The following is a 23,071-nucleotide window of genomic DNA, read 5'->3' as shown; positions in this document are numbered from 1 at the left end:
GTCTCTCTGGCTGGGCCCATGAGATCAGCGAGCCTTTCCCAGAAAGCCAGGGTGTCTTCACCCACAACGCTCCATCCGGGGAGGTCTTCCCCTCCCATAACTCTCTCAGCGAGCCCAGGGGGTCCTTCTGCACCCCGTCTCGGTCCGGGAAAGCCAGGCAGACCATTGGGACGCCTCCCCATGTGCAGGCAGCAGGGGGGCAGGTACTCGCCCCAGTCCTGCGGGTGCCAGAGCATAAAGGCCTCCAGCACCCTCTTCAGGGTCCCCTGGAACCTCCCCACCAGCCCGCTGGGCCGGGCGCCCTACGCTGGGGTCCACGTGAGCCGGGCCCCGTGCGTCTCCCACAAGCCCCGGAGCGGGGCCGACATGAAGTGGGACCCCTGGTCCCTGAGGACTCCTGGGGGAACCCCCCTGCTGAAAAGGGCCAGCAGCGTCTGCCACCGTGTCTGCCTCAATACAGGGCAGAGCCACGGCCTTGGGGCAGTTGGTTGCTAATTCCATTGCCACCAAGATGTATTTGTTCCCTGGCCAGGTCAGCCCAACAGGCCCCACTATCTCTATTACTGCCTTCCAGCACCACTCCTCTATACGGGGTTGGGGCCTCAAAGCCGCTCTCCTTCTCTCTTGGGCCTCCCCCACCCTCTGGCAGGAGTCACAGGCCCGGCAGTGCCGCTGCACGGCCGCAAATACCCCCGGCCAGTAGAAGTGTTGGAGCAGCCTCAGCCGGGTGCATCAGATTCCCTAGTGTACCGAGAGGGGAGTGTCATGGGCCAGGTGCAGCAGCTTGCGGCGATACCTTTGGGGGACCACCAGCTGCCTCTGGAATCCCCATCCCCCCACCTTCCTGGGGGGAAGCCATTCCTGGTAAAAGTATCCCTTCTCCCATAGGAATATCCCCTGGCAGCCTTTCCCCGGGGCCTGGGCCGTGCCAAGGCCAGCCCAGTCCCTCAGCACCTGTAAGGAGGGGTCTGCCTTCACCGCGGCCTAGAATTCAGCCACTGGGGCAGGGATTGGGACTTGTTCCCTGCCCTGGCCTACGTCCAGAGTCCCAGCCAGGTCGGACCCTGTGTCTGCTGGGATGGGGCCCTGAGGACCCTCCCGGGAGTCCTTCCCTGGATCCAGGTTGCCAGCTCTCGCTGGCTCTGGCTCTGGGCAGTGACTAGAGCCTGCTGGGATTCCTGGGGCCACTCCTCTGGGTCATTCCCCATCAGCACCTCTGTGGGCAAGTGTGGGTGCACCCCCACTTCCTTGAGACCTTCCTTGGCCCCCCATTTCAGATGCACCCGGGCTACAGGCACCTTAAACGGGGACCCGTCTATGCCCTTCAGGGTCAGCTGGGTGTGGGGTAGTACCCGCTCTGGGGCCACTATGTTGGATCATCCGCCCCTGTGTCCCAATAGCCCATCACTTCCCTGCCATCCACCTGCAGGGGCCGTCCTGCCCCCATCTGGTACACGGAGAAATCCACCTCCCAAGGGTCAGACCTCCCAGGGGAGGTGCACTGAGCGTCCTTCCCCCCACTCTGAGCTGGGGTTTTCCTGCCAGCCCCTGCCTCTGGAGCAGCCTGCCCTTCCCCCAGCCACATCCAGTTAATCCTAGCAAGCCTCGGGTCATAGCCTCGCAGCGATGGCAAGTTAGGTTCTGTGGCCCCCTTTGGGTTGGCTTTGCCCAGGTCCAGGCTGGTTCTCTGGGGTGCAGATGGTTGGTCCTGGTCACTTGGACTCATCTCATCGGTGACTCTCTCTGTCACTCAGCCAGGAATCGATCTCCTCGTGCTTCTCTCTCTTGTGGACTCCTGTTCACACCCGGACCGGCTCTCCGTGAACTCCTCCGCCAGCCTCCCGGCCTCCTGGGGGTTCTCTGGTCTCTGGTCCTTGAGCCACAGCCTCAGTTTGGGTGGGCACGCTTCATAGAACTGCTCCATCATGACCAGCTTGAGCAGCTCCTCTGCGGTCTGGGCTCCGACTCCAGACACCCACTTGCGGCAGTATTGCGCCAGGCGGGAGGCCAGATCCACATAGGTCTCCCGTGGCTCTTTCTGTACCCCCCGGAACTTCTTCCTGTACATCTCGGGGGTCAGCCCGAACTTGTGCAGCAGGGCCTCCTTGACTCGGTGGTAATCCCCTGGCTGTAGGTCCTCCAGCTGACTGAGCACTCCGGCCGCTTCCTGGCTCAGTGCGGGGACGAGCTCCTGCAGCCAGTCAGCTGGGGGGACCCGTTGCAGTCCACAGGCCCTCTCAAAGGAGCTGAGGAACCCGTCTATGTCGCCCATGTCCTTCAGTTGGGCCGCCACGAGCCTCTCCAAGCGTCTGGCCACCCCAAGAACCTGGGGCCCCTGCCCACTCTGCACAGCCGTGGCCCCACCACTTCTCTGCTCTGCCATGGCCAGCTCATGCTGTCGCTGCTTCTCTCGGTCCTCTACTTCCAATTCCTTCATCCGCAGCCTGATCTGCAGCCGCTGGAGCTCTGCTGGCTAGACCCTGCCCTGGACAGACTATGGCTTGCAGGGCTTCCCTGGGAGGCCATCCCATCTCTCCAGCGGGCTCCGGTGCTCTGCCCCCTCTCCGAGTCTGAGACGCTCCCAGGGAGGTCGGGCTGCTCCCCGCTGGGACAGGATCCAGGCCCTTGGACGGGTCAGTCTCTTCCAGCTGGGCAATCAGCTGGGCCTTGGTTGCATTCCTCACGGGCAGGACGCTCTCTCTGCACAGCCCCACCAGCTCTGTCTTCAGGAGTCGGGCGTAGGCCATCTCCCCACCAGTACCCGGGATGCAGACTCACCGGTCAAGGACACCATTTTATCCCCTGGCTAATAGCCTTTTATGGACCTAACCTCCATGAAATTATCTAGCTTCTCTTTAAACTCTGTTATAGTCCTAGCCTTCACAGCCTCCTCTGGCAAGGAGTTCCACAGGTTGACTACGTGCTGTGTGAAGAAGAACTTTCTTTTATTAGTTTTAAACCTGCTACCCATTAATTTCATTTGGTGTCCTCGAGTTCTTCTATTATGGGAACTAATAAATAACTTTTCTTTATCCGCCCTCTCCACACCACTCATGAGTTTATAGACCTCTATCATATCCCCCCTCGGTCTCCTCTTTTCTAAACTGAAAAGTGCCAGTCGCTTTAACCTCTCCTCATATGGGACCCGTTCCAAACCCCTAATCATTTTAGTTGCCCTTTTCTGAACCCTTTCCAAGGCCAAAATATCTTTTTTGAGGTGAGGAGACCACATCTGTACACAGTATTCAAGATGTGGGCGTACCATAGTTTTATACAGGGGCAGTAAGAGATTCTGGGTCTTATTTTCTATCCCTTTCTTAATAATTCCTAGCATCCTATTTGCCTTTTTGACCGCCGCTGCACACTGTGTGGAAGTTTTCAGAGAACTGTCCACGATAACTCCAAGATCTCTTTCCTGATTTGTCGTAGCCAAATTAGCCCCCATCATACTGTAGGTATAGTTGGGGTTATTTTTCCCTATGTGCATTACTTTACACTTATCCACATTAAATTTCATTTGCCATTTTGTTGCCCAATCACTCAGTTTGGTGAGATCTTCTTGGAGTCCCTCACAGTCTGCTTCTGTCTTGACTATCCTAAACAGTTTGGTATCATCTGCAAACTTTACCACCTCACTGCTTAGCCCTTTCTCCAGATCATTTATGAATAAGTTGAAAAGGATTGGACCCAGGACTGACCCTTGGGGTACATCACTAGTTACCCCTCTCCATTCTGAAAATTTACCATTTATTCCTACCCTTTGTTTCCTGTCTTTTAACCAGTTTTCAATCCATGAAAGGACCTTCCCTCTTATCCCATGGCCATGTAATTTACACAAGAGCCTTTGGTGAGGGACCTTGTCAAAGGCTTTCTGAAAATCTAAGTATACTATATCTACTGGATCCCCCTTGGCCGCATGTTTGTTAACCCCTTCAAAGAACTCTAATAGATTAGTAAGACAGGATTTCCCTTTACAGAAACCATGTTGACTTTTGTCCAACGAATTATGGCTAACTTTGTGAGGAGGGCTTTAAACTAGGTTCGACGGGGACAGGTGAGCAAAGCCCACAGGTAAGTGCTGAATGTGTGGGACTGGGAGATGGGTTGGAAATGGGGGGACTACGGCCTATAATGGCAAGGAGAAAGGAGGGTCAGGGCACAACAGGGAGGCAAGATCAAATCAGTATCTTAGATGCCTATATACTGACGGAGAATTTAATCCGAGGGTTTGGATGGGGGCCCAAAACCCCTACCAAATCAATTCCAGACACCCTTCTTAAGCAACCAGCTTTATTCGGGAATGCATTCCAGGGCAAAAACATCCAGGATACTCAGGAGAAAAAAAGTTTCTGCAAAGTTTCTGCAAATGCCCAAACAAAAGGCAAGGTCTTTTGTACTTTCTTACATGGTAATTACCCCCCTTTTACTGACCACTTACAGTTGCATATACAGGTCATGCCCCTTTGCACCAAATTCCCTCCAATCATCATTTGTCCCCTCACAGTCCTTTTGCAGGCCTTACAACAGGTTCAAACCAGTTTCACCTGTCCCCTCCTTTTGTATACCTGTGCTCAAGCACGTACCTCTTTACAAAGACCAGACTTAACATCCAGGTCTCAGCAGGGGTCATACTGACAACAGTTAAGTTTATCCTTCAATACAAATGCGAGAAGTATGGGTAATAAGCAGGAAGAACTGGAATTCCTAGCAAATAAATACAACTGATATCATTGGTATTACAGAAACCTGGTGGGATGGGACGCGTGATTGGAATGTTGGTATGGAAGGGTACGGCTTGCTCAGGAAGGACAGACAGGGAAAAAAGGGAGGAGGGGTTGCCTTGTATATTAAAAATGTACACACTTGGACTGAAGTGGAGATGAACGTAGGAGATAGCTGTGTAGAGAGTCTCTGGGTTAAGCTAAAAGGGGTAAAAAATAAGGGTGATGTCATGCTAGGAGTCTACTACAGGTCACCTAGCCAGGTGGAAGAGGTGGATGAGGCCTTTTTTAAACAATTAACAAAACTATCCAAAGCCCAAGATTTGGTGGTGATGGGGGACTTCAACTATCCAGACATATGTTGGGAAACTAACACAGCGAGGCACAGGCTATCCAATAAGTTTCTGGACTGCATTGGAGACAACTTTCTGTTTCAGAAGGTTGAAAAAGCTACCAGAGGAGAAGCTGTTCTGGATTTGATTTTAACAAATAGGGAGGAACTAGTTGAGAACTTGAAAGTGGAAGACAGTATGGGGGACAGTGATCACGAAATAATAGAGTTCATGATCTTAAGGAAAGGTAGAAGGGAGACCAGCACAATTGAGGTAATGGATTTCAGGAAGGCAGATTCTGATAAGCTCAGAGAACTTGTAGGTAAGGTCCCATGGGAATCGAGACTGAAGGGAAAAACAACTGAGGAGAGTTGGCAGTTTTTCAAAGGGACATTGTTAAGGGCCCAAAAGGAAGCTATTCCGATGTGTAGGAGAGATAGAAAATATGGCAAAAGACCAGCTTGGCTTAACAAGGAGATCTTGCATGATCTCAAAATAAAAAAGGAATCATATAAAAAATGGAAACTAGGACAACTAACAAAGGATGAATATAGGCAAGCAACACGGGAATTCAGGGGCAAGATTAGAAAGGCAAAGTCACAAAGTGAGATCAAACTAGCTACAGGCATAAAGGGAAACAAGAAGACCTTTTATAAATACATTAAAAGCAAGAGGAAGACCAAGGACAGGGTAGGCCCACTGCTTAGTGAGGAGGGAGAAGCAGTAACAGGAAACTTGGAAATGGCGGAGATGCTCAATGACTTCTTTGTTTCGGTCTTCACCGAGAAGTCTGGAGGTGTGCCTAACGTAGTGAATACAAGCAGAGAGAGGGTAAGTTTAGAAGATAGGATACACAAAGAACAAGTTAAAAATCACTTAGGAAAGTTAGATGTCAGCAAGTCACCAGGTCCTGATGAAATGCATCCCAGGATACTCAAGGAGCTGATAGAAGAGGTATCTGAGCCTTTAGCTATGATCTTTGAAAAATCATGGAAGACAGGGGAGATTCCAGAAGACTGGAAAAGGGCAAATATTGTGCCCATCTATAAAAAGGGGAATAAGAACAACCCAGGAAACTACAGACCGGTCAGTTTAACATCTGTCCCAGGGAAGCTAATGGAGCAGGTAATTAAGGAAATCATATGCAAACACTTGGAAGGTAATAAAGTGATAGGGAATAGCCAGCATGGGTTTGTGAAGAACAAGTCATGCCAAACTAATCTGATAGCTTTCTTTGATAGGATAATGAGCCTTGTGGATAAGGGAGAAGCGGTGGATGTCATATACCTAGACTTTAGTAAGGCATTTGATATGGTCTCGCATGATATTCTTATTGATAAACTAGGCAAATATAACTTAGATAGGGCCACGATAAGGTGGGTGCATAATTGGCTGGATAACCATAGTCAGAGAGTTGTTGTTAACGGTGCTAAATCCTGCTGGAAAGGGATAACAAGTGGAGTTCCTCAAGGGTCTGTATTGGGACCCGTACTGTTCAATATCTTCATCAATGATGTAGATATTGGGATAGAGAGTACGCTTAGTAAGTTTGCAGATGATACCAAACTGGGTGGGGTTGCAACTTCTTTGGAGGATAGGGACATAATTCAAAATGACCTTAGCAAGTTAGAGAAATGGTCAGAGGTAAACAGGATGAGGTTTAATAAAGAGAAATGCAAAGTGCTCCACTTAGGAAGGAACAATCAGTTCCATACATACAAGATGGGAAGCGACTGTCTAGGAAGGAGCATGGCGGAAAGGGATCTAGGGGTCATAGTGGACCACAAGTTGAATATGAGTCAACAGTGTGATGCTGTTGCAAAAAAAGCAAATATGATTCTAGGTTGTATCAACAGGTGTGTTGTAAGCAAAACTCGTGAAGTCATTCTGCCGCTCTACTCTGCGCTAGTTAGGCCTCAGCTGGAGTACTGTGTCCAGTTCTGGGCGCCACATTTCAAGAAAGATGTGGAGAAATTGGAAAGGGTACAGAGAAGAGCGACAAGAATGATTAAAGGTCTAGAGAACATGACCTATGAAGCCAGGCTTCATGAACTGGGCTTGTTTAGTTTGGAAAAAAGAAGATTAAGGGGGGACATGATAGCGGTTTTCAAATATCTAAAAGGGTGTCACAAGGAGGAAGGCGAAAATTTGTTCCTCTTGGTTTCTGAGGACAGGACAAGGAGTAATGGGCTTAAAGTGCAGCAGGGGAGGTTTAGATTGGACATTAGGAAAAAATTCCTAACTGTCAGGGTGGTCAAATATTGGAATAAATTGCCAAGGGAGGTGGTGGAATCTCCCTCTCTGGAGATATTTAAGAACAGGTTGGATAGACATCTGTCAGGGATGGTGTAGACGGAGCTTGGCCCTGCCTTGAGGGCGGGGGGCTGGACTCAATGACCTCTCGAGGTCCCTTCCAGTCCTATGATTCTATGTTCTTCTACATGCTTCACAATTTTATTCTTTACTATTGTTTCGACTAATTTGCCCGGTACTGAAGTTAGACTTACCGGTCTGTAATTGCCAGGATCGCCTCTTCAGCCCTTTTTAAATATTGGTGTCACGTTGGCTACCTTCCAGTCATTAGGTACGGAAGCCGATTTAAAGGATAGGTTACAAACCACAGATAATAGCTCAGCAATTTCCCATTTGAGTTTTTTTAGAACCCTTGGATGAATGCCATCCGGTCCCGGAGATTTGTTAACATTAAGTTTTTCTATTTGTTCCAAAACCTCCTCTAATGACACTTCAATCCGGAAAAGTTCCTCAGATTCATCACCCTTAAAAGATGGTGCAGATTCGGGAATCTCCCCAACATCCTCAGCCGTGAAGACTGAAGCAAAGAAATCATTTAGTTTCTCCGCAATGGCTTTATTATCCTTGATTGCTCCTTTTATACCTTGATCATCTAGGGGACCCACAAGTTTTGTAGCAGGCTTCCTGCTTCTAATGTACTTAAAAAACATTTTATTTCTTTTTGAGTTTTTGGCTAGCTGTTCCTCAAAATCTTTTTTTGCTTTTCTTATTACATGTTTACACTTGATTTGACAGTGTTTATGTTCCTTTCTATTTATCTCACTAGGATTGGACTTCCACTTCTTAAAAGATACCTTTTTGTCCCTCACTGCTTCTTTTACATGGTGGTTAAGCCACGGTGACTCTTTTTTAGGTCTCTTGCTATGTTTTTTAATTTGGGGTATACATTTAAGTTGGGCCTCTATTATGGTGTCTTTAAAGTTTCCATGCGGCTTGCAGGGATTTGGCTCTAGTCACTGTGCCTTTTAATTTCTGTTTAACCAACCTCCTCATTTTTGTGTAATTCCCCTTTTTGAAATTAAATGCCAGGGTGCTGGACTGCTGAGGTGTTCTTCCCACCACAGGAATGTTAAATGTTATTATATTATGGTCACTGTTCCCAAGCGGTCCTGTAACGGTTATATCCTGGACCTGATCCTGCGCTCCACTCAGGACTAAATCGAGAATTGCCTCTCCCCTTGTGGGTTCCTGCACCAGCTGCTCCAAGAAGCAGTCATTTAAGCCATTGAGAAATGTTATCTCTGCTTGTCTTCCTGAGGTGACATGGATCCAGTCAATATGGGGGTAATTAAAATCCCCCATTATTATAGAGTTCTTTATTTTGGTAGCCTCTCTAATCTCCCTTAGCATTTCAATGTCAGTATCGCTGTCCTGGTCAGGTGGTCGGTAATATATCCCTACTGCTAATTTCTTATTATTGGAGCATGGAATTACTATCGATAGCGATTCTATTGAACATGTTGATTCACTTAATATTTTTATTTCCTTTGATTCTACATTATCTTTCACATACAGTGCCACTCCGCCTCCCACCCGGCCTGCTCTATCCTTCCGATATATTTTATATCCCGGTATGATTGTGTCCCACAGATTTTCCTCATTCCACCAGGTTTCAGTGATGCCTATTATGTCAATCTCCTCATTTAATACGAGGTACTCTAGTTCACCCATCCTATTAGTCAGACTCCTAGTATTTGTGTAGAAGCACTTTAAAAATTTGCCACTGCTTCTTTGTCTGCCCTTCCCTGATGCATTGGATTCCTTTGGATGCGGTTGTTTGTCTGCTCTGGCCCATGGTTTGCCCTCTCCCCTCCTCTCTTTCTGACTACAGCCTAGAGAATCTCTATCAATGGATTCTCCTCTAAGAGAAGTCTCCCTCCGATTTACGTGCATCTCCACACCAATCGGCTTTCCCCCATCTCTTAGTTTAAAAACTGCTCTACGGCCTTTTTAATGTTTAGTGCCAGCAGTCTGGTTCCACCCTGGTTTAGGTGGAGCCCATCCTTCCTGTATAGGCTCCTCCTCCCCCAAAAGTGTCCCCAGTTCCTAATAAATCTAAACCCCTCTTCCCTACACCATCGTCTCATCCATGCATTGAGACTCTGAAGCTCTGCCTGCCAACCTGGCCCTGCGCGTGGAACTGGAAGCATTTCTGAGAATGCCACCATAGAGGTCCTGGATTTCAGTCTCTTTCCTAGCAATCTAAATTTGGCCTCCAGGACTTCTCTCCTACCCTTCCCTACGTCATTGGTACCTACATGTACCACGACCACCGGCTCCTCCCCAGCACTACGCATAAGTCTGTCTAGATGCTTTGAGAGATCCGCAACCTTCGCACCAGGCAGGCAAGTGACCATACGGTTCTCCCGGTCATCAGACCCAACTATCTGTTTCTAAAGATTGAATAGCCCACTACTAACACCTGCCTCTTCCTAACTGGCATTCCCTCCCCCTCAGAGGTATCCTCAGTGCGAGAGGATACTGCAACATCCTCTGGGAGGAGGGTCCCAACTACAGGATGGTTTCCCTCTGCTCCCATTGAATGCTCTTTTCTCTTGAGACTTTCATCCTCCTTAAGAGCACTGGGGCTCTCAGACTGGAGGTGGGACAGTACTACAGTGTCCCGGAAAGTCTCAGGCTGGCCCCGGCTTTGCTCACCAAGGACTGAGCAGAAATAAGGGACGTTCAGATGAGTAACAAAGTCATTAGGAGTCCGGGAACCTTCCCCCCCCCCCCCCCGTGAGCAGAGTCTAAAGAGGGGGCAGGTTAGTTCAGGGCACAAGCCAACCAAGCTCTAACTACCCAGAGCTAGGAAGAACATTTTCTCCACGTCATAGTAGTCGTGCTTGTTCACTAGGGGGTTTCTTGCCCCTTCCTCTGGAGCAGCTGGTACCAGCCCCGTTCAGAGAGAGAGGAGGGGGCTAGATGGGCGTGTTGGGATGGGCTGTCCCGGCCTTTCCTGTGTCCCCACTCGAGTGGATCGAAATGTGTCGGAGCCGTTACCCCGCAAGGCGCGTGACCAAAGCCCAATCTTGTGTCTGACAGAGACAGCGCCCCGGAGAATCACGCCTGGCCGCAGCGAACGGCTACGTCGGGGCGAGGGTGAGTGGCCGGGAAATGTTCGTGACCAGCAAGGCAGAGAGTGGAAGGGAGTGCTCTGTCGTAACAGCAGATGGCTCTTCCTGGAAGCCGACCCCCCTCCCTGAAGGAAAGCGACAACGTGCGGAAGCGGCAAAGCAGAGAGCGATGGAGACCCTGAGAGACGCCCTGAAGAAGAAGGACCGAGTGCTCATGGAGGTGCCCCAGTATCTGGTTTTTGGGGAGAGTGGAGAGCCCAGATTCTGGATGGAGCGCCACGCGATCCTGACAGAAAAGTTGGTTCGAGGTCTCATCTCAGAGCTGGGCGCTGTGACGTTTAAGGAGGATCTGAGAAAGGAAATCGGGGGTAAAAGCAGAGAACACACCTACGCTTACGTTTACCCCACGGCTGGGGACAGGACAGTCTATCTGTGCCCGCTGTTCTGGAAGGCTCCTGCACACCTTGGGGAAGACTCCCAGCCGGGGACGCTGATCCATGAAGTGTCTCACTTCCTGGGCGTCCGTGATCTCACCTATTCCAAGGCCGGCATCACTGTAGCCTGCAGAGGGAAGCTGGTAAAAAGTGCCTCAGACCCGGATTCCCTCGAGAAAGCGCTACGAAATGCAAACAACATCGAGTATGAATTTGAAATTACCCTAAATCACAAGGGGGGGTACGAGAACGGACGATACCTCTGCTGCGGGGAGACAGCCGAGAACTCCGTCTGCGAGAGAGCGGTGCCCGATCAGTTTCTTGACTGCAGTTTGGAAGCAAGGTAAGCCGCTCTCCTCTCCCTGGGCAATGCATGCACATGGGGTCCCTTGCTCTTCACAGGAGTGCAGTGGTGCCTCAGGACCCCAGACAGGGACTGGGCCCGTCTCTGTCAGGGCTGCCCTCGGGATGGAAAGCCCCACCTCAGCCCCAGTTCTTGCACTGCAGGGGTGTGAGAAGGTACTCGGTTCTGGAGATGGTTTGTTCAACATCTTTATTAGTGACCTGGATGAGGGGGTGGATTGTACCCTCAGCAAGTTCACAGATGACACTAAGCTAGGGGGAGAGGTAGATACGCTGGAGGGTAGAGATAGGGTCCAGAGTGACTTAGACAAATTGGAGGATTGGGCCACAAGAAATCTGATGAGGTTCTACAAGGACAAGTGCAGAGTCCTGCACTTGGGACGGAAGAATCCCAAGCATTGGTACAGGCTGGGGACCAACCAGTTAAGTAGTAGTTCTGCAGAAAAGGACCTGGGGTTACAGTGGATGAGAAGCTGGAGATGAGTCAACAGGGCGCCCTTGTAGCCAAGAAGGCTAATGGCATATTAGGTTGCATTAAGAGGAGCATTGCCAGCAGATCCAGAGATGTCATTATTCCCCTTTATTCGGCTCTGGTGAGGCCACATCTGGAGTGTTGTGTCCAGTTCTGGGCCCCCCACTACAAAAAGGATGTGGATTTATTGGAGCGGGTCCAGCGGAGGGCGACCAAAATGATTCGGGGGCTGGAGCATATGACTTATGAGGAGAGGCTGAGGGACTTGGGTCTGTTTAGTCTGCAGAAGCGAAGAGTGAGGGGGGATTTGATAGCAGCCTTCAACTTCCTGAGGGGAGGTTCCAAAGAGGATGGAGAGAGGCTGTTCTCAGTAGTGACAGATGGCGGAACAAGGAGCAATGGTCTCAAGTTGTGGTGGGAGAGGTCCAGGTTGGATATTAGGAAAAACTATTTCACTAGGAGGGCGGGGAAGCGCTGGGCTGGGTTCCCTAGGGAAGTAGTGGAGTCTCCATCCCTAGAGGTGTTTAAGTCTCGGCTTGACACAGCCCTGGCCGGGTTGATTTAGTTGGGATTGGTCCTGCCTAGCGCAGGGGGCTGGACTTGACCTTCTGAGGTCTCTTCCAGTTCTATGCAGTCGAGTCCCCTGCCCTACAGCAGAACCCAGCACTGTCTAGACCATCCCTGACAGGTGTGTGTCCAACCTGCTCTTCAATACCTCCAGAGATGGGGATTCCACAACCTCGCTAGACAAATTATTCCAGTGTTTAACCACCCTGACACGCAGGAAGCTTTTCCTAATGTCCAACCTAAACCTCCCTTGCTGCGGTTTGAGCCCATTGCTTCTTGTCCTGTCCTCAGAGATTAAAGGCGAATAAGCTACTGGATACTGGTTCAAAAAAGAGCTAGATACGTGAGGACAGGTCTACCAATGGCTGCTAGTCAGGCTGGGCAGGGAGAGTGCCCCTAACCTGCTTGTCAGAGGCTGCGAATGGGCGACAGGGGAGGGATCACTGGATTCCCTGTTGTGTTCACTCCCTCTGGGGCACCTGGCATTGGCCACTGTCAGCCGACAGGACACTGGGCTGGATGGACCTTTGGTCTGACCCAGTCTGGCTGTTCTTATGGTCCCATTGGGCACAGAGTACTCCTCACCTGCAGCAGATGTGCCATTGACCTGATCTAATGTGGCAATTCTGTGGTCACATGTTAAATCTGGTGAGTCTATCTAAAGAACGCATTGAGATTCCCCATCCCCAAGGACCAAACTCCTCCCTGGTGTAAATGAGTGTGGCTGCCATGGATGTCAATAGGAGCACGTCCACACTGCACAAGGTGCAGAGGAGACGATTTACACCTGCAGACTCATTATTTTCTCTCTCTTTCTCCTGCCAGTTTGTCAGGGAAGAAGGAAATCAACCAAACACTGATGGAATTGTTGTCAGTGGCAAGAGACAGATTGCAAGAGCACTTGGCTAAGCTTCGGAAACTTGCAGAGGACATCGACAATGTGCACCGAGGAGCGACAATAGCCAACATTACCGGAGGGGCAGTGGGGATTGCCGGGGGGATAACGACCATTGCAGGCCTTTGTCTCACTCCGTTTACATTTGGAGCATCTCTGGGTCTCTCGCTTGCAGGGCTTGCTGCTGCTACAGCAGGGGGACTGACCAGTGCGGCTGCAACCACCACAGACATGATAACAAGTGCATCAAAGAAGGAGACAGTAGCGAAGCTCTTAGAAAACTGTCAGACCGAGGTGGGAAATATCAGTAAGTGCGCAGAGATCTTCCAGAAACACGTACAGCGCTTGGAATCCTGCGGAGACAACGCTTTTATTGCAGTCGCTCAGATAGGGGCAGGAGCAGGAAGAGTGGTTCTTAATGCCACGAAAATGGTGAAAGCTGGTCAGCTCCTGGCTAATGCTGGGAGAGTTGCAAGGTTTGCAGGAACTGCTACCCGAATTCTAACTGGGGTCACCCTGGGACTGGATATTTTCTTTGTTGCAAAGGATTCTGTGGAACTCCACCAAGGAGCAGAAACGGAGCTGGCAAGAAACATCCGAGAAGCTGTCAACGAAATGGAAAAGATGATCGACCAAGTCAATGAACTATATAAGCTTCCAATTGCAAAGTGACCATTGTGGAAAACTCAGTGGCTCAGTCCTCCAAGATGAGAAACACCCCTTCCCACTGCCTCCCACAGGGACTGAGCATTTCATGTGACCAGGCTAGAAACGCCACGCTCCTATAGAATAGCCCCACTCTTGATTCACACACTTCATGTTTATTACATTTTATACATATTAAAACCTGTCCTAAAAGGAGTAATCATTAACTATCTCAGTAGCAGCAGTAGTTAAGGACTTTCCTGCACCTACACTGGTAACCAATGTGGGTAGCGCATGCTATCCGTTCCTACTTGCTTCTTAACCTCAGTCTGTCCCCCAGCACTGTGTTTTCTTGTGTTTTCGTTGCTTTTTAGCCAGTTGTGAATTTTCATTTTTGGTCTCAGCCCAGGAGCATTTTGGGAAATGAGAGACGTTTGGTTCAGATGTTTGAGTTCATGTGTCTTAAAGAAACCAGAAATGGCCCATATGCTGCTCCTCTAAAAACAGGGGAATCCGTTCTGTTCTCACTTAGCTTACTTTGTAAATTGCATTGAGATTCACCAAGCAGGTTTGAAGAAAGTGAGTGACACATTCTTCCCATGATGAGCATTTAACATTGTTCATGGTGTTCCCTCCTTGAGAAGAAAACTGCCATGCAGTCGGCTCACAGAGCGGGTTTGAGACAGAATTTAAGCAGAACTCGTCTGTTTTGCCTGCCTATGGGTCGTAAGTCGTCCCTGTAAGTGAATGTTTGCCCAATAGGTCTCTGCAGTTACTCTGCTCTTGAGAAGTACCCTGAGCACCAGCAGGCTGTCGCCCTAGAGTCCAAGGCCGTTGCCCTGCAAGGATTCTGCATTTCAATAATGTAAACGGCTTCAGGAGGAAAGGTGTCACGTGGACAGAAAGTCTCACTGCTGCGCTAATCTGCCAGGAACTGTTGAACCAGGATGGCCACTCGAGGCTTGATCCAGCACCAAGCGCTCTGATCCAGGGACATCAATGGAACAACATGCAGGTTAAAAGTGAAAAATAGATTATAGATACTTTGTTGGGTCAGATCCAAGTGTTGAGCACTTTGCCACACTGGGCCCTTACTGAGAAGCCCCTCAGGAAAACCCAATAGCACATCCTCCAACTACAGGACATTAATTTACCTTGTTGCCAAGTCCCGAGATGGACTTTACAAGGAACACAATAGGGAGAAATTCCATGATCTGACCTTTTCAGAGACCTGTTTCCAAATACTTGATTTGAACCACATGGTTTGGTTTTTAGGCCTCAATAAGCTTTACAAATCATAGAATCACAGAGCACTAGGACTGGAAGGGACCTCAAGAGGTCACTGTGCCCAGCCCCCTGCCCTCACAGCAGGACCCAGCATCATCTAGCTCGTCCCTGACAGACGCCTGTCCAACCTGCTCTTAAATATCTCCAGAGACAGGGATTCCACAACCCCCTGGGAAATTTATTCCAGTGTTTCACCACCCTGAGAGGCAGGAACTTTTTCCTAAACCTCCCTTGCTGCAATTTAAGCCCATTGCTTCTTGTCTTATCAGAGGCCAATGAGAACAATTCCCCTCCTCCTTGTAACACTCTTGTAGATACTTGAAACCTGCTATCATGTCCCCTCTGTCTTCTCTTTTCTAAACTAAACAAGCCCAGTTCTTTCAATCTTCCCTCCTAGCTCATGTTCTCTAGACCTTTCATCATTCTTGTCGCTCTTCTCTGGACCCTCTCCAATTTCTCCACATCTTTCTTGAAATGTGGTGCCCAGAACTGGACACAAGACCCCAACTGAGACCTAACCAGCGCAGAGTAGAGCAGAAGAATGACTTCTCGTGTCTTGCTCACAACACTCCTGCTAATGCAGCCCAGAATCATGTTTGATTTTTTTTTTCAGCAGTGTCACACTGTTGACTTGTACTTCGCTTTGTAGGAGGAAACAAGAGCCTGAAGCAGGGATCTGGGGCCTGAACCAAAGTCAGTAGGAGTTATACTCTGGGTAACAGCCAGACCATGTCGCAAGCAGATGTTTGCCTGCAAGTCCCTGTCTCTCAGCACCAAAGGTACATTCCCCAGGGCAGACACACGCCGCTGAGCACACGATAAAACCTCTGGAAACAACAGGAGTGAACGCGAAGCAACGGGCAGTGAACACAGTGGAGGACAGTGCACGGGGAGGCACCAAGCATGTGAGGAATGAGTGAGGAGGTGCATACGGCGTGTAACGGAGATTGTTTGTCTGTCTATAAACGCGGGGCACCTCACTTACCGTGCTGGCTGGCCTAGGGGGTGACAGTGTCTCCATACTTGACTGAGCCAGTTCACTGTCCCGGGTACAAACACAGAGGGGCGACTACGGACGACTAGTCATGTGCTTTGCTTAACAATGAACCTGACCCACGTGCCTCCATAGCTTATGTCTGTGGTCTTTGGGGGCTCTCGCGAGGTCTATTACACTAGCAACTTCCACAGAGCTGGCAAAATAGACTGAGGGAGCATACAAAAATGCACGCACCCCAATGTTTATCATCACTAACGAAGCAGGAAATGTCAGGACACCACACCAGTGAACCCTGATTTTACTGTAACACTGTCCTGAACTAACCCTAGATCCCTTTGTGTATGACTCCTTCCTAGACAGTCACTTCCCATTCTGTATGTGGGAAACAGATTGTTCCTCCCTAAGTGGAGCACTTTGCATTTGTCTTTATTAAACTTCATCCTGTTTACCTCAGACCATTTCTCCAGTTTGTCCAGGTCATTTTGAATTACGACCCTATCCTCCAAAGCACTTGCAACCCCTCCCAGCCTGGTATCGTCTGCAAGCTTAATAAGCGTCCTCTCTATGCTAATATCTAAATCTCTGATGAAGAAATTGAACAGCACTGATCCCAAAACAGCTCCCTGCAGAACCCCACTTGTTCTGCCCTTTCAGCATGACTGTGAACTGTTAATAACTACTCTCTGGTTATCCAGCCAATTACGCACCCACCTTATAGTAGCCCCATCTAGGTTCTATTTCCCTGGTTTATTGATGCCAAGATTCCTCTACCATGGAAAGCACGAATATCTGCACTGACGATGTTCACTGGATTCCAGACATTTGCCCGTTTGTGCGGATAAGAGGTTACTCACTTTGTGCAGTAGCAGAGTTGCTTTGAGACGGCTGCCCCTGCGGACTCTCCCGATTTCACTCACCGACGCCTTCTCGCTCGCTTCCGCCAGTGCCCAATGTAACAACATGCACACAGAAACCCCCTCCTCCCCCGCCATGCAGCGTGTCCCATTCCAGCCACCAAGCAGGCCCTGCCCCGCCCCCCTGTGCACCATGTGGCAGGTCCCATTCCCGACCCCAGCCACCATAAGCCGTGGCTTCCCTGCCATGTGGCAGCCCTGGCCACCAGAGCAGGCCTCTCCCCACCCGCCCCCGGCCCAGGGGCTCCCACACCACGCTATCTTAGCCAGCCCCAATAAAGAAAAACCCTTAAACTATCAAGCGAAGTGTAGCACTGAGGAACTTAACAGGGACGTGCTCAAACGACAAGATGAACGAGGAGCGAGCGTGGTTCTGACCGACGCCGGCAGCAGGAGAGAAGGAACAGACGGTGGCTGCCGTACGTGCCCCCTTCCTTGCCTGTGCAGCCCACCAGCAAGACTGCTACTGTAACTCTCCGACCAGGAGTGCAAATGGAGAACCCCCAGGGATACTCCCCGAAGAATTCAACCACGTCCTTTAGCTCTTGGCAAGATCAGACACATGGGACAGGGTGGGCACAGTCGGCTCCTCTACCAATAGACACAACAGCGCGGGGCAGCAGTGCTGGCAGGCCCACGGTGCACCTACCAAGAGCACTAACACCATGTGCCTGAGCACCCCGAGGAGGACCTCGTGCATTAGCGGGGAGGAGGGGAAACGCAGACAGGAGGCGGGGCAGCCAACGTGAGGTGAGCATCCTCCACCGACCCTGGGATTCAGGTACGAGCAGACAGTGCTGGCGCTGCCCACTGCTGTGTGCAGCAAACAAGTCTCAGTGGGAAACCCCCACCTCTCAGGCTACGTCCTCCCTGAGGGCCCACTCGTGTGCTCTGAAGGGCCTGCCGGGGACATGTGGATTGTGTGTGCAATAGAGTTCCCACAGGGCCAGGGCTTCCTGACACAGGAGATGGAGCTCCACCCCGTCTGTCGGTCTAGAGCCGCGCTACCCTATTGTCTGTCAGGACTGAAACCTGCCTGCCTTCCAGGAGAGGCAAACACCCGACAGGCCAGATGAACTGCTCTGTTCCCTGGCGTTTCTATGCTGTGACTGCTCGGCACGCGACCACATACCTTGTGTGCTGTGCTCTAGCCTGTGTCCGAAGCATCCATCACCAATTGAACTGATGGGGTCTGCCTGGTGAATGGGGATGTCTGCACAGATCATGTCTTCCTGCAGCCACCAGCCCAGGGAGACCAGCACATCCAATGGTGGAAGAGCCGGGCTGTATGCCCGAGCGAGCCAGGCCTGCAAGGGGCGGAGGTATAGCCAGGAGCACTGCACCACATACACATGCCACCATACGGCCTAGCAGCCTCATGCAATTCCCGGCTGGTGTCAGAGGCTGCTCACAGGCCCAGAGCAGCGTCTCTTAAGGCTATGAGCCTGGCCCTTGAAGGGCTGTTGAGTCCAGCTGCACTCCCATGAACTCTGTGTCCTGTGTAGGGCCGAGGGTGGACTTCCCCTAGTTGAATAAAGGTGTCTGATCAGGTCTACATGCTGTAGCACATGGGCTCTCAAAGCAGCCCCGATTAGCCAGTTGTCTAAATAGGGGAAACTTGCACGCTGTGCCTCCCGAGGAAGGCTGCCCCCACCACCATACATTCGTAAAGGCCCTGGGGGCTGTAGACAGGCCGAACGGGAGGAAGGATGTTAAATGTTAATCAACTAATCGAGTAGTAGATGGAACTTCCAGTGACCACTCGATTAGTCGATAGGGGAGCGCTCACTGTTCCGCTGTGCCTCTCCCTTTGAAATGCACACGATCCACAGCAGCTCCCGCACATTTCAAACAGACAGGTGCAGCAGGAGGGATGTTCTGCCTCCTGTTCCCCATGAAGACAGTGCTGGAGGGAACTGGCTTTTAAGCCAGCTCCCCCACCCCAGCCCCTGCTCCCCCCCCACTTGCTGCCTCTCTCTGATAGAGGCAGCAAGGGTGAGGGGGGGGAAGTGACTAGTCAATGACTACTCAATTATCCAATAAGCTTATGCTCATCGAATAGTCAACTAATCGCTTACATCCCTAAATGGGAGGATCACAAACTGGTAATGGTCTCTTCTGACCGTGAATCAGAGGAACCGCCTGTGCGGTGGAACAACAGAAATATGCACCCTGGAAGTCAGAGCTAGTCAACATGTGGCCCAGGGCCCATGCGTTTGCGGCCCTCAGTGCGGTTTGGGTTTACGTGAGGCACAACACACGGCCCGCGGGTGGGAGCCAAAACAAAAAAGGAGTCAATAGAATGGTCTTCGGTTTCAATTCCTGGACTGCCATTGCTCATTCCAAGTGCTGTCCTATGGGTGGAAATCAGGTCAATGTTGCCTTTTATTAATATCAGCAGAACGGACTTACATGGGGCCTGCGTGTTGGGTCGTCTTGCCTTATTCTTTGTGTTCATGCCCGTCAGTGTGAAAGAGGCTATCTGCATAGATTTGCATGTACACGCAACCACACTTAAGGTGCAGCCCTCGGCACGTGCTGTGAGTATCACTGTGGCCTGAGCCGGAGTTGAGTAGCCCTGATCTAAGTCAAGGGCATCAGCTCAGTCCCCCGGATCAAGAGAGGAAATGATTGAGGCCAACGTGACCATTCTGAACCTTGTTATCTTTATGAAGGCACTGAGCCCTCTGAGATCCAAAATGGAGAGGAGACCCCCTTTGGATTTTGGGATTAAAAAGTAACTAGAGTAAAGCCCTGTGGAAGAAAACATTGTCCTCACTCTGAGTTTGTAAGCAACAAGTAGCTAGAGGCAGTTTTATTACGAGCTGCAGCAAGGGAAAAACTGGTTCGGACAGGGGGGAGTCCCCCCCTCACCGAGGCAGATCTTTGAATACAAGCAATTATGAAGCAGTTTATATACTGTCTATTAAATATAATAACAATAACAATTAGTCTCCTTCTTATTCTAAACACTAATGGCTAACAATTATTTAGTTCCACCTAGATGCTCTTTATCTCAAGGTCCTTGCCAGAGTCAGCATTCTATCCTTATCTCCGTATGGAGGCGAGAGGCGAAGGCAGCATCTAATTACAGATCTCGCGTTGTCAGGCCACAGACTTAGCCTGACTCTTGCTCTCTTGTTAACAAGACCAAGATGGCTGCACACAAATTCCCTTATTCCCTTTTCCTGCTTCCACAGCCCCTTTCCCTGAACTCTGGCAGAACCAACTCCCCTGCTCCCAGCTGCAGGAGCAAACACACCTCCTGATGCAGAAGATACTCGTGAGAAGGGTCCCTGAAGGGGGACTGGGAAGGGGGGCGGGAGAACAGGGAGGCAAGGAATGGGACAAGTATCCCACTCTTACCATGTCTAGGATCCACCGATCTGAGGTGATCCTGCTCCAGGCAGGGTGGAAGTGGGATAAACGGTTGACAAAGGGACGATGTAATGTTGGGACTGTAACTCCGCCCTCGGGCGCTCCTTCAAAAGCCCAACCTAGGCCTCTGTGCCTTGTTCGAGGGGTCTGTGTGCTGGTCCAAGGCAGCCCAGGACAGTCTCCTGTAGGCCCTGCCATTATTGTTACGTTTCCTCCTCCTGCTGGAGTCCAGCATCAGGGGTGGGGAGGGGGCCTAAGGTTGATGGGGCACCTCTGTGAGGCCAGCATATGAATGTCAGCGTGGCCCTGCAGTCCTTGAGGCTGTGCAATTTGCTGCCCGCCTGTTCAGGAAACAGTCCAGACCCTTTGAATGGAAGGTCCCGAATAGTAGTTTGCACCTCGGATCCAGTACCCGTGACTGGCAGCCAGGAACTCAGCCGCAGGGACAGGCCCATGGCCATGGAATAAACAACGGAGTCTGCAACATCCGAAGTTGCCTATAGGGTGTGCAAGATGCACCTCTTCCGCCAAGGCACCCAACGCCTGACAGGAATCGCATGGAAATAATTCTTCGAACTTATCCACAGCTGCCCAAGAGCTGTACTCATTGCCTGAAGACTGGCAATTCCCGGTTCTAGGCCTGCTGTGGCATTGGCCTTGCAGCCTACTAGGTCCAGCTTTTTGTTCTCCTTGCTTTTCGGAGTGGGCCCTGGCTGCCCGTCTTCCCGTAGGTTTGGCATCCTGTACGAATAGGGACCCCGGGGGAACACGGGTGAATAGGTGCTCAGAGCCAGACTGGGATACAAATACCACTGGCACACAGAAGGGGGCGGAACAATGCAGGTGTTTGCCACAGTGTTTTGGAGATTTTGGCCACTATTTAGCAGGAGTGGCACCCCGGTGGGAGAATCTCCTGTATGAATCTCCACCACTTCACTGCCTGGACCCCTAGGTTCTGAGCTAGTTTCTTCAATAGCTCCTGGCGGGCTCTAGCGTCCATGGCCAGCACAGATGATGAAGGTTCAGCTAGGGCCTCATCAGGGGACAACAGAGAAATCCCTGGGTGGCGACTGTTCCCCACCCTGACGGCTATCTAGGATCTGGGGTGGGCCCGGAGCGGTCACCAGGATAGACATGGCCTCACCCTCTACTGGTGGTCTGCTCTCCTGCTTTTGTGGGCACAGCCTGCACTCCAACGCTGCTGCCGAGGAAAGGGTGTAGCTGATGGGGTGCCTCGGGGGTACAAATAAGCAGACCCCATCTGAGACGTCGTCTGTCCCTGGGCTTGATGATAGGTCCATGGGTCCAGAATGGCCACTGGACTTGAGGTTGCCATTGTGGGGGCCATGTCTGGTGAGTGGTGCTGAACCTGGTGATAGGCCATAGCCATCAGCTTGCCCCAGTGCTGGATAAGATGTTATATTTCAAGTCATTTACTAATCGAATACTCAATGAGGCATCTTCACCTCTGAAGTGTAGCAACAGCCCCAGGGCTGCTGCTACACTTTAAAGGCGAAAGTGCTGTGGGGAGCACGGGGCCAGTGGGGCAGTCCCGCTGGCCCCATGCTTCCCATGGCATTTCAGAGCAGCAGCACCACATGGAGTCCGGGGTCCCCGCTGACCCAAAGCTCCATGTAGTGCTGCCGCTTTGAAACGTCGCAGGGAGCCCGGCATCAGGCTGCACGCAGCGTTTCAAAACAGCATCGCCACATGGAGCCTGCGGTCAGGTGCGGACTCCCATGCTGACCCTGGGCTCCATGCAGCGCTGACACTTTGAAATGCCACATGCAGCCTGGGGACACCCCAGCTGGCCCTGGGCTGCACATGGTGTTTCGAAGTGGCAGCACCGTGTGGAGCCCGGGGTCTGGATCCACGCTCCACACGGCACTGCTGATTTGATGTACCTCCTCCTCTTCCCCCCCTTGCTGCCTCTTTCTGATAGAGGCAGCAAAGGGGGTGGGGGAGCAACTAGTTCACATCCGTAGTGCTGGACCCTCAGAGCCAGGGGTGGCTCCAGTACTAGAGACCGTGATGACGCCAGAGGCGCCAGTGCCGGGTGAGTAGGTGAGGTCACCGGTGCCTGTGTTGATGATGGTTGCAGTGCCAAATGTCTGTCCAGCGATGCCTAGGCGCAGGACTCCTCGCAGCGCTCCGCTGAGTGTGGCGAAGATGTCAGCTCTACTGAGTCCTGAGCCATGTCCAAGGTGTCTGGCGTGGAAGGTTGTCAGACACCCTTCACGAGTGTGTCCTGCAAGTCCGAACAGCCGGCCCGTGCTGAGCTCAGTTGGCACCTAATCAGTGCCGGAGCCCCCAAGTGCATCGGCAAAGATTTAGCCAAGTGTCCTACTTGCAGATGCACCCTGTGCTCATGCCAGGACGGAGCTCTGCCTCTGCAGGCCTTCTTCCATTTCTGCAGCACCAGTGATTGAGCGGTACTGAGGTGCCCTACCGGGGCCCAGTGCCGCCGAAGGTCTCGGCAATGCTGATGGCTTGCTCACCAATCCTGGTGCGCTTCAAACCACTGGAGCTGAAGCCAGTGCCAGAGATTAGAGGGCTGACTGCATAATTAGGAGTTTAAGCCTGGAATCCCTCTCCCTTTGCTCATAGGCTTAAAAGCTCTGCAAATCTTGCAGCTATAGGTCAGGTGTCCTTCCCCAAGGCACTTCAAACAGGTGT

At 51.2% G+C, this 23,071-nt stretch overlaps 1 protein-coding gene across 1 annotated transcript in view; it reads left to right on the top strand.

Annotated features, from left to right (window-relative positions):
• LOC102446540 (uncharacterized) overlaps positions 1 to 21,883 on the top strand; it is a 35,534-nt gene extending 13,651 nt beyond the window's left edge. The window contains exons 2-3 of the mRNA XM_075914486.2: positions 10,412 to 11,220; positions 13,105 to 21,883. Coding sequence (XP_075770601.1) covers positions 10,484 to 11,220; positions 13,105 to 13,846 — 1,479 coding nt within the window. The 5' untranslated portion in view covers positions 10,412 to 10,483 and the 3' untranslated portion in view covers positions 13,847 to 21,883. The remainder of the gene's footprint in view (positions 1 to 10,411; positions 11,221 to 13,104) is intronic.
• The last annotated feature ends 1,188 nt before the right edge of the window (positions 21,884 to 23,071 follow it).

The sequence above is a fragment of the Pelodiscus sinensis genome, chromosome 7 (genome assembly GCF_052426305.1).
Source record: "Pelodiscus sinensis isolate ZL-2025 chromosome 7, ASM5242630v1, whole genome shotgun sequence".
NCBI classification, from domain to species: Eukaryota; Metazoa; Chordata; order Testudines; family Trionychidae; genus Pelodiscus; species Pelodiscus sinensis.
This window is presented reverse-complemented; position numbering and strand designations above follow the sequence as displayed.